The sequence below is a fragment of the Lolium rigidum genome, chromosome 2 (assembly GCF_022539505.1).
Source record: "Lolium rigidum isolate FL_2022 chromosome 2, APGP_CSIRO_Lrig_0.1, whole genome shotgun sequence".
Classification (NCBI taxonomy): Eukaryota; Viridiplantae; Streptophyta; class Magnoliopsida; order Poales; family Poaceae; genus Lolium; species Lolium rigidum.
In genome coordinates this window covers 36,373,537-36,384,195 of record NC_061509.1, presented here as the reverse complement: position 1 = coordinate 36,384,195, position 10,659 = coordinate 36,373,537, and the positions used below count along the sequence as shown (strand labels likewise).

Below are 10,659 nucleotides of genomic sequence, written 5' to 3'. Positions count from 1 at the left end.
GTTAATTCAAAGTCGGGCTCATTTCGAGCCTTCCGTTTAAGATCAAGGAGGAAACCAAAAGCATCAGGCCCGTGGTTGTTTTACAGGTCATGTAGCAACTCGAAGTTCTACTCCAGGTGCACCAAGTCAAACTATATCTTGAGGATGTTGACACGGGCCATGGTGATAGTAGACAAATAGTACTAGAGCAACAACGCAACCTTCCATGCACGATGTATTAGGATTGTTCACTCCGACTCTCCGAGGCAAACAAACAACTCCTAATTGGAATGAATGAAGTCGCCGGGCTTAAGGGATAGCTGTAATGTTGGGTATTTGTTGGCACACGAGTATTGTATGTTACTAGATAATATCTTGCGCGTTGCTGCAGGAAATTATTGAAATAAATTTATCAAAAAAATGGATGTACTATAAGTATCATAATTGGGTGTAAAAAGCTTGTCCATGAGGTGATCCTAACACATCCATGAAAATATAATTACCATGACAAATAAGAAAGGAGAACGATTCCAACTTTGGCTCTTAGTGCAATGTCCGTGAGAAAACTTCAGGATCTTGTTTTTCATAGAGCATTCAAAATTGAAGTTGATTTACTGCCTGCAACATGTGCTATAACAGCTGGAACATCTAGTTGAAGTTGATGCTTGCCTTAGATATGTAAGAATCACTTTATTTTGTCTTCTTCCATGTTGGCGAGCAACGATAATGTAAAGACGGTAATTCAAACTTATTTAGCAGTTGGCCATGCCAAATAGAAATAGGGAAGGAATTGCATACTTGAACAGAAAATACACAAATAGCGAAAAATTACAAAACTTACTATAGTGATACACATAGGAGAAATATATTCCTTTTCCGAAACATGGCAGAAGAGCGAACCACCAGCTTAAATCGTTATACCAAGAAATAACTACTGCCCATACATCAGGTGTAGAGCAATCATATGATAATCGTCTGAGTTCAATGGTGCATTTGACCTCGCCTAGATTTCAGAGATCTTCAGAAAACCTTCTGGAAGTATACTCCTGAAAACATCAGAACCTTATTTTATTGTTTGAAACTTTTTTGGAAAAGTGTATAAGAAATGTTGATCTAGACTTATAACAATTTAAGTTGGTAAAATAAAAGCATTGGAAAAGGAATGTGTGACATAGTTCATAATCGCACTTTGTACCAATTAACAAAAAAGATATGCACCAACATGGCACAGCAACTTCGTCGGAATGCAGAACACGGCGACTCAGTCCGCAGGGGCGCCAACGACGCCTGACAAATAGCATGTCGGCTCATCATGGGTGTATCTTTCACATGGGAGAAAACATTGCGGGACCGAACTGCTCGTCAGCTCGTCGCGCCGTGCGGCGTTCCCTTTGCAGGGGAGCCATTGGTACTGTTCTGCCTATAAGGAAACCTGCGACAAATTACAGCTCCTCGCAGACCATGGAGATCAGGAGATCCTATAGAAATATGACAGAGTTGTGGTGGTGAATTGGTGATGATACGTAGATGGCCCAAAGTCCTTCGGCCCTCTACTTCAATTCTAATTACCTCGTTCACGGTGGTCGAGCAAGCCACCGTACAGCGCCCCCACGCCTGCTTCCAGGCGTTTGGTGCCGTCCACCGTAATCTTGGAAGCGATGCTTGCCGATGCCAAGGACGCAATCCCCCCAGCCGCCACCCCAACAAGGTCACGCACAATCTTCGCGCCACCATCTTGATCCACTGCTATTCACCTCTGGATTATATTATAAACCTACAAGAGGTATATGTAGACTATGTCAACGGTCCATGCCACGGGGAGGGGGGCACCCCCCCCGCGCACACCTAGGCGTGTGATAACATTGGGACTCGAAGTGCAGAGTATGTAGTTAGGAAGAGATTTTCCCCACAAGGGTGACTCGAGGTTTATATCGAACTGTCGAGGAATTGGGCAAAAAGTTGTCTCTCCTCCTCTTCGTCTATCAATTCTGCAAAGTAAAATAAAACCATGTATCCCAACTCCACCATGTGGTTGTCAAGCACAAGATTTCGTATGAATAATAGTAAATAAAAGTAGTAAGTAAACTAAACTAAATAAAACAAATAAAGTAAACTAAGTAAAGGCTGATTATTTTTCGGGTTTTGTGTGCAAATGAGATAAGTAAATATTTTTATTATTTTCGAATTAAAATAATGCAGTAAATAGAAAGTAAGATAAATACAATAGAAATTGTGTTTCTTATGATAAAATTTTGACCGGGGTTCATGGGTTCACTTGACAATTCTCTCTTTTAAAATTATAGTGAACAATAATAATTCATCAATGGGATTTTTAAGATTCCGAATTTAGAACATAGTTACTGGACAGTGTTTAATTTAGTTACAGAATCACAACCATAGAAACTATGATTTCAATATGTATTGTTCTTGATCACAAATGTTTAATGTGGATAATCAAAAAACGAGGGAGGGATCTGAGATTTGTTTAAATTTAAATGTAAACAAAATCCCCCGAATTCAAGACATGACACGATAAACCTCCGAGAACCTCCTGCGCCCCCGCACCCGTGGTCGCCGGCGCCGCCCTCGTCTCCGGCGATTCCTCCGGCAGGATGCCGTCCCCGTCCCTCCTCCTCCCGCTCCACCATCCGCCATTCCCCCCGCGCTTCGCGTCCTCCCGGTACCCACCCCGCTTCCTCAGAGCCCCACCACGGCTGACCCCGACGCCTCGCCTCGCCCTCCCCCCACTCCGCCTCCCCGCCGTGGCGGCTCGCGCCAGCGGCCAAAGGGAAATCCGAGTCGCGGAGGGAGACGGAAGGCGCGCCATCCCCATCGCGCGCTGCTACGACGCTGGCCTCGCGCGGCTCGAGGTCGCCGGCGCCGCGCGGCGGGAGCAGGCGGTCGCGGCCGCGGCCGCGGCCGACGGCGGCGTGGCGGCGGAGGCGCACCTCGGCGCTGGATCCGAGGCCATGGTCATGGAGGCCTTCCTCCCTGGTCCTGGCGGCGCCGCGTCCACTCGACTGGTGAGCGCTTCCACCTCCACCTCCACCTAGCTTAGTACGCTTTGCAGTGCTAAATTGTACCAGTTCGGATTGATTTTGTTGGATGTGGTTATGCTTCACTAATATAGGAATCACTAGTTTTAATATAAACAGCATTCCACTACTTTAGATCATAGAAAACATGCTCACACATCGTGAAACAGTTGGAGAAACTAAATTACGCATGTAGATTCCGCAACTGGGCAAGGCATTCACGATGCAATAGAGATAAGTGTGCAATCAAGGATTGGTGCTTGCACCGTTTTATTGTGTTTATCAAAGAAGAAACTCGCTAGTTTGTCTGTACGCGCCAAAGATGATAAGATTCGTTACTTTGGCCCGATTTTCTTTCTTCATTTTTTCTTGAGGAAGTTTTGCTGATTTGTAGATTTTGCAAGCCAAGGAAGTTCAAGAGAAGGCCAGCAAGATAAAGAAAGACTATGGCGATGATTTCTTCTCGGAAAACGAACCTGATTCCGACAGTATTTTGGCTATGGCCCTTAAGCAAGTTGTAATGGAGAAGCTCGCAAACTTTCGTCTAGAAGTCTTCTCTCCAGGTTCAGGGAGAGATTTCGAAGATTGGAGCAAACCCCGAAAGGTGTACATTGGGTCTTGAATTCTTAATACTGGATTCTTTTTGGTTGTTATCCTGTTGCTAATTTGTGATTCCGTACCAGGTTCCTGTGGATTTTAGCATTAGTTCATCAGATGGAAAACTTCTATCTGCTCTTGCTGAAGCCATCTTCTCATGTGTCATTGAGGATACCGAAAAGAATTACCTCGGGGGCACTGCTGGTTTGTTTCAAATCCGGAAGCCAAACTGCTCATCCGATTCCACTGTTTGTATACACCGAATTGCCGAGGCAGAAGTAGCAAATAATGCTAGGAGATGCTTGGAGAGATTTGATCTTGCTAAGTCTTCTCATGAAGTGGGCAAACCAAAGAGTGCATGGTGGCCAGCCCCAAAATACGGAAGCTTGGAGGAGATTGGGGGTCCTGATTTTGTTCTTTGGGCTCATGAGTTCATCCCTTCTTATAAACTGCAAATTAATGCCGCAGCATTCAAGAATACAGAGCTTAAAGGCTGTCATGAGTTAACAAATAATAGGCGGGAAGTTCTTGTATCCCACTTCCAACTGGTACATGGCTACTCTCTACCCGTGCTTTACTGTAGGCATATTTTCTTTGATCATTCTTATCCATTTAAGTTTTCTCTTACTGTAGGCGGAACTAGGGAATGTTCTTGACATGTATTTTGAAGATCAATTCACATTACTCTGGCAAAACTTTTCATTCCCACTGGAATGCAGAACCATCAAAGATTAGAAAGAACAATGTATGCTGGTACTTTATATTAGTAGAAGCTTCCTCACAAAAATGTTTGTTATTTCTCTTTGCCAACATTGTTTCTTTGAGTGCAGGGTTATCTGAACAAGCTCTTTGCTTTTCTGGCTGGTAGCTCTGTTATTCTTATTGTTGGTGTCCTTGCTCAGTTATTCTGGCCTCAGTCTCTTAAAGACAAAAGTTTGTTCATGGGTAGTTCATGCTCCTCCTCACCACAAAGATATTGTTCTGATGTCCATTCTCTGGATAATAGTGAGGTATGCTTATTCCTTGTAACTTTCTTGCTCTTCCTAGGGAAAATTTTGTTTTTAGGCCTAATTTTCTTTGTGTCAGCTTTTGTTTTCTGGGGTTTATGCATGATATGCCCATAGCACTTTCACAGACACTGAGTCATCAGGATTTCCCTATAGTATTTCAAATGACTAATATTCTAAAATGAAATGCTTCTACTTTAATTACTTGGCGTTATTCTGACAGGGGACATTTATTTGCTGCAACTTGCATATAATAACTAATAACCACTCACTACAAAAGAGGGAGTCTCTAAATTGAAGGTGCTAAAGTAAGTCTACATGATTTATTGAAAAGTCATCTCTTAAGACGCTGTTGCTTTGTGATGGATGTTCTGTTTTGTTCGCGTTGGCAATTGTCATGTAGCTTGTATACTTTTGTAACTACTACCCTTGTGCAATGTCCATCAGAACTACTTACTGTGTATAATTAAGGGCATATCTGATGACAAAATCATTACACTCCAAGAACTATTCAGCTCTCTAGAATTTAGTGTTCTGTCTGTGGCTCTGAAACCACTGATAGTATGTCTACAATAGTTTTATCGAAAAAAGTCTAGAATAGTGGCACTTATCACAATATTTTAACGTTAAATATGTTTGCAACAAGGAAAAATATAGTTGTACTTTTAAAGATACTGTAGCCTGTACAAACTTCACACCAAGTTCTGTATTGCAAGTGCTCACTCCGAAAGTACTCCTTTCACTGCTCTTTCTTCAAATAAATATCGAACAGGTTGAACTAGCATATTTGTATTGCCATGTGTTTCTTAGTAAGACCAAACTGTTTATGCTGCATAACTGGATAGCAAAATACTGCTTTTTTTTCTATATCAGGTGTTATATAATACTCCCTCTTCTAATTTGCTCCTCCTGGGCAGGTACGAGGTTATTGCGTATCTGTTGTCAAGAAAATAAAAGATTCATGTGGTTGCCCTGGAGATATAGTGGTTGATGAAAATATTGGAGCTTGGGTTGGAGAACTGCCTGACTGCTTCAAGGCCATCAATCTTGGCGAGTATGCAGCTTCTGATGATGCTCGGGATTCCCGTACTGTTAGCCAAGAAACTGAGAACTTATTGGTGTCAAGTCCCACTGAGACGACTTCTCATCTTGAACAAAAGGATAATACCCGGGAAAGTCTGCAGAATATTGCTAGTTTTCAGGTAATTCCCTGATTCATAAAATGTATGCTGCAGCAGATGAAGTTTATTTTTTTGTTATGATGGTGTATAATATGATATCTTGCAACTGAAGTTTGATATTTATTTTACAATATATTGAAAAATTTCTTTGGAAATTTGAAAAATATCCATATGATTTCAGTCATGAATTGATATCACGCCATTTCTTAATCCTATGCTTGTCAATCAATTGTTTGGCGTGCTCGCTGAAGCAGAATACATTTGTTTTGCTGTCTTAAGTTATTCTAATGCAATTTATTAATTTAGTTCCTGTTATTCTTCAGATCAGTTCTCCACTTATCTTATGCTAGCAGTGTATGCATGAATGTAACTTACTAGTATAATTTAGAGTACTCATTTTTCATGTGTCTAGTTGGTTATTTGATCCGGACTCACGAGAAGGAGACTACATTTCTTTACTGTTTGCTTAGCTGGTGTATTCTTATTGATACTTCAGTGCAATTGGATTTTATCCTTAGTTATCATAAAACAAATTGTAAACTACTCTGTTAAATCTCTTAAACAAGTTGTACTTCCAGTGTTTGTTAACTTTTTTACTTATCATAAATCAAATGATATGTTTTCATTCTCTTGGATCAAATGATATGTCACTTTATTCATCTATTTGTAGGTGGTGATGTCAGAACAAGGTAAACTAGTGGGTTTTCAGCCAACCAGTCGCTTAGCTGTGAGCCATTGGGCAAATAACCCGTTAGCAGCACTGCTGTACGAGGGGCGGAAGCTTTCTCCAGGTATTACGATTGTCCCAAGGACTTATTCTCACTGGAGTATTTATAATTGCATTTATGCTATATATATTTTTTCCTGTCTAATACTTTCAAATGGACATTGTCAGCCTTTCTGGAGCCTAGGCTTAAACTATGCTGTCCTGCTAAGGTTGTCCCAATTGAATTACTGATGTCGGTAAATTCAGAACCTTTTTTTGCTTTGGCGAGGCCTGTTCAAGATCCATGCTAATGGAGGTACCTTACCTATTTTATTTATCCTCCTGTTCTTTTTGGCATAGCAATTTTATTTCCTACACATAGAGTAAAATTGGTAGTGCTCTATTTACCCAAAATGCTGTAGTTGCTGGCATAATCACTATTGCATAGATAACAGTTCAGCTGCTGTTGGGTGTTAAAAACAACTATCACTCAGAGTTCTATAGATCCTTGATGTTCTAAGCATGGCTCTACTTCTATCGATCCACATACACAAGTTAAGCTATAACTGAGAAAATACATATTGTCAGGGCCATATTTTGTTATGCCTCTGCAAACAGTTTCATTTCTGACAAGTTACCAACTGTAATATTTGGCCATCTTAAATAAAAATGGTGCAAAGTCTCGCAGTCACACACTCACAATCATGGAATAAGGAGTATACTAGAAAATGATATGGCCAACCTGTTCTATTAAACTGCAATGGAATATGCATTACAATAAATAAAATGCTAGACTCAATATTTGTGGGATGTAGACTCGAATTCACAATCTTGATCTACGCATAAATTTCTCCAATTGAATTCATAATCACTTGATCTGTGATAATTTGGTTCATTCTCTCTGTTTGGTGGACTGCATCCCAGTACATGTACTTGCTGGGATCTGGGCATGTTAATCGGCCTCTGCATGTTTGCCCAACTTCAATTACCCCTGTTCCACAGCAGCCTCTTGATGTGTCTGTCAACCCTGGTGTTCATAAGAAAACATTGTCATAGGATGCAACCACCGCACACATTTTTTTTTCTCTGCGCAATTAAAAGAGACTGAATTGTATCACAACTTACCATAGGTAACAGGGTCTATGGTCGCCATGCTTACGATTGGATAAACATCAATAAACGTAGCTCTGGTATCTCGTTGGTTCTTCAGAAAACGTACCACTTCGTCTAGCCTTCTGTTAAACGAAGCTGCCATTGAGTTCATGTTTTCGTGGCATTTTTCTGCACCGGTGCCTAGCAAAGTTCTGACAAGTGGTAAACACCCAACTGGGGGCACTCCAACAAATACAAATCTTCTTCCTCCAAGTGCTCTCATTACCTGTGTAATATATCAGGTCGTTAAGTTGCAGCACTGAGTTAGCATACAAAATGTAGCATCGCTATTATCTGACAAATGCCTACCTGGGTATAGTTAGCGACCCGTGTTATCAATAGGTTCTCATATGACGGCCAACTATCTGATCGTGAACGGTTTGTGGCAAGGTAGTGAGAGAACACATCAGTTGTTCCAGCACTTATGACGAATGTAGCCCTCCTGACAAGTTGTTCTGCTCTTCTTGGTCCTACTAGTCGTTGGAGATTTCTCTTGTAACGCCACAGGTCCTCGACTTGGTTGGAAAATGATAGTGTATTCTATCATGAAAAATAAACAAAACACAGTTGCTAGTCAGTACCTAGTACCAACCCTTAATAATTGAAATAGCTTGCATTAGTAACTAGCAATAACCAACTTGTTTTGTTAGCATATTTTAACCACTACTTTTTGGTTGATCTTTTTATCATGCTTTTGACAAGGTGAGTGAAACTTTGCCCACATCTCAAATACAGAATGCAATAGACTTGCCTGACTAAGTTCTCTGATGGGGAAAAAAATGTTGCAGGTTATATTGCTGACATACCGATATCCTGGCAGTCGCATCGTCATATCCGGAGCCTGCTGATGCAAAACTCACACCCCTTCTGAGTTGCCTTGGCCTCAACCTTGGCTCACGGAAACCTGGAATGGTCCTCCCTATACCTAGCTTCTCCGCTGCACAGCCACAAAGCTGCACGTAAATATATCATACCGAACAACAGTGAACATCACTAACCTTCTGACCAAAAACACCACCCATTTAGCTGCACAGAGTCTCCACCATCATTTGCTTGCAACTCAAACCATAATTCCTCTGCACGGTTTGCTTTGAAACCCAGTTTTGCATTGTGCATGCCTGATTTTACCCGTGCAGTGAAACAGATACAAGGAAAAGCAGAGTGTGTGTCTGTACCGAGTATGTCGGTGATGAGCCGGCCATTGCTGAACCGACCAGTGGGCCTTCCGCCGAGGAAGCTGGCGCCGTACGGCAGGAAGTTGGCCCTCATCACCGTCTGCAGCCGGTTGTTGTTCCCGGGGTCCACCGTCGAGTCCCCGAACACCAGCATGGTCGTCCAGCCGGTGGCGCTGTAGTTGAGTGCCCTTCCAGGAGCTGGCGTTGGTGGCAGCGGCAGCGGCACCGCAGCCCACCCCGGTTCCTGCGGTGGCACCACTGTCCTTGGCGGCGTCGGCTCCTTCGGAGGCAACGGCGCTGGCCTCTGGTGAGGCGGCTCCGGCGTTTCAGGCTCCACTGGATCGTCCTGCCTTGGCGGCAGGTGTGCACGCCTGGGGCGAGGCGGTGGTGGCGCTGCTGGTGCTGGCGTCTCAGGTTCCGGCGGTGGTGGCTGGGAACCTGGCAGCGGAGCCACCGGAGCATCGGATTCCTCCGGCGGGGGTGGCGACGGCAACAGTGGAAGCCCAGGCCAGGACGGGTTGTCCTCCTGCTCATCCGGTGGTGACGGCTGGCTGTACCTCGGTGCGTCGTCGTCCTGCTCGTCTGGTGGCGGCAGCGCCGTGGACTGTGTGGCTACCGCCTTCCCCAGGGATGGCTGCCATGCGATGAGGAGCAATGCCACCGCGAGCACCGCCGCCAGCCTCCTCATGGATCGGCCTTGTGCCAGCCTGGTATGTAGTGTGCTAGCTTGGCAAGGAGCAAGTGTGCGCAGCCATTGATGCGTGTGCATATATATGCTCCGTGACTGGGAGCTCTGCTCAGCTGAGCAGAGCAGATCAGAGTGTCGTTTCCAAGACAGCTTGGTGCTATGTAGGTGAGAAGTTGCATAGTTTAATTTGCGGCTGCTTTGCGTGACATGATTAGTTTTCAAAAGCATTGCCTGAATGTAACTTCTGTGAATTTAAACCACTGAGATGGCTCACTTGTCAGTGTCGCAGAAACTTCTGTAGATGATGTACTGGGATGAGTGCACTGTTCACCTTATAATTCGTAATCGGTATTTTTTACACGCAGCAGAGCGCGGGCACTTAGCTAGTAAGTTTATACCATGCAGATTGAGCACCAGTTATTTTATTTATTTAGTCATGATGAATAATGTACATGAAAACTGAAAAGTTTCTTTACTCGAGAGGAATGATACACATGAAAAGGGTGCATTTGCTTGTCCAGATGGAAGGGGAGAAAGTAATCTGTAGACAAAATTGTTATCTAGACAAGAATCTGTAGACAAAATTGTTATCTAGACAAAAGACGAAATTATTCTACTAAATAAAATGTGAAATAAGAAAGCGCATCTACCGATGAGAGCTTGGAATATGCAGAAAACACTTCTTATGTCCTTGACCTTTTCATCTATATCTGTATTTTCCAGGACAAAAGACGAAATAAACTAGTCATTCTGCCTAATCCTCTGGTATATATATGCTACTGTATAATTAAGGAAAGCAAATCAAAGAACAAGAGATGCAATGATACCAAAAAAGTAGAAGAGAGGAAGGCATGGGATGGATGTGCTTGGGTTGCTTGGAAAATACATTAGTGCTACCCAGCGCAACCCTATATATGAAAAAAAAATCAGTAATTCAAAAAATAATTAATTTTTTTCTGGAATCAAAGATGATCATGTATTATATTCGTATAAGAAGATTCACCATGGAATGACTTTTCTTGTTCTTTGGGGGCAAAGAGACAAGCTTGAAATGCCATATACATAATTACTATTCATGCTATATTTGCCATAAATTTGTATTTTTTTACCTGAGGTCAACGGAAATCATTTCCTGGCCA

The 10,659-nt window shown here is 42.7% G+C and overlaps 2 protein-coding genes across 2 annotated transcripts; one reads left to right on the top strand and one right to left on the bottom strand.

Moving 5' to 3' along the window:
• Window positions 1–2,591: 2,591 nt before the first annotated feature.
• Window positions 2,592–9,034, top strand: LOC124689511. The gene is made up of 10 exons (XM_047223032.1): window positions 2,592–2,876; window positions 3,409–3,531; window positions 3,698–3,815; window positions 4,080–4,159; window positions 4,255–4,356; window positions 4,442–4,621; window positions 5,536–5,820; window positions 6,470–6,590; window positions 6,695–6,821; window positions 8,446–9,034. The coding sequence occupies exons 1-9, from the start codon at window positions 2,592–2,594 to the stop codon at window positions 6,814–6,816; spliced, it is 1,416 nt and encodes a 471-aa protein (XP_047078988.1). The 3' UTR covers window positions 6,817–6,821; window positions 8,446–9,034.
• LOC124691571 (GDSL esterase/lipase At5g45950-like) lies at window positions 7,342–9,520 on the bottom strand. The gene is made up of 5 exons (XM_047224856.1): window positions 8,833–9,520; window positions 8,464–8,594; window positions 7,967–8,197; window positions 7,631–7,883; window positions 7,342–7,532 (listed from the first exon to the last, which is right to left on the bottom strand). Exons 1-5 carry the CDS (start codon window positions 9,518–9,520, stop codon window positions 7,342–7,344), a joined length of 1,494 nt encoding a protein of 497 aa, XP_047080812.1.
• Window positions 9,521–10,659: the final 1,139 nt, after the last annotated feature.

Excerpts from the sequence above, each read along its gene's own strand:
- LOC124691571 (XM_047224856.1), bottom strand. The coding sequence starts at position 9,520 with ATGAGGAGGCTGGCGGCGGTGCTCGCGGTGGCATTGCTCCTCATCGCA. Across the intron at positions 8,595-8,832 it reads GCTCATCACCGACATACTCG|CGGAGAAGCTAGGTATAGGG; the intron begins GTACAGACACAC and ends GTGGCTGTGCAG. Across the intron at positions 8,198-8,463 it reads ATGCGACTGCCAGGATATCG|AATACACTATCATTTTCCAA; the intron begins GTATGTCAGCAA and ends TTTTCATGATAG.
- LOC124689511 (XM_047223032.1), top strand. The coding sequence starts at position 2,592 with ATGCCGTCCCCGTCCCTCCTCCTCCCGCTCCACCATCCGCCATTCCCC. Across the intron at positions 4,357-4,441 it reads CAAAGATTAGAAAGAACAAT|GGTTATCTGAACAAGCTCTT; the intron begins GTATGCTGGTAC and ends CTTTGAGTGCAG. Across the intron at positions 4,622-5,535 it reads ATTCTCTGGATAATAGTGAG|GTACGAGGTTATTGCGTATC; the intron begins GTATGCTTATTC and ends CCTCCTGGGCAG.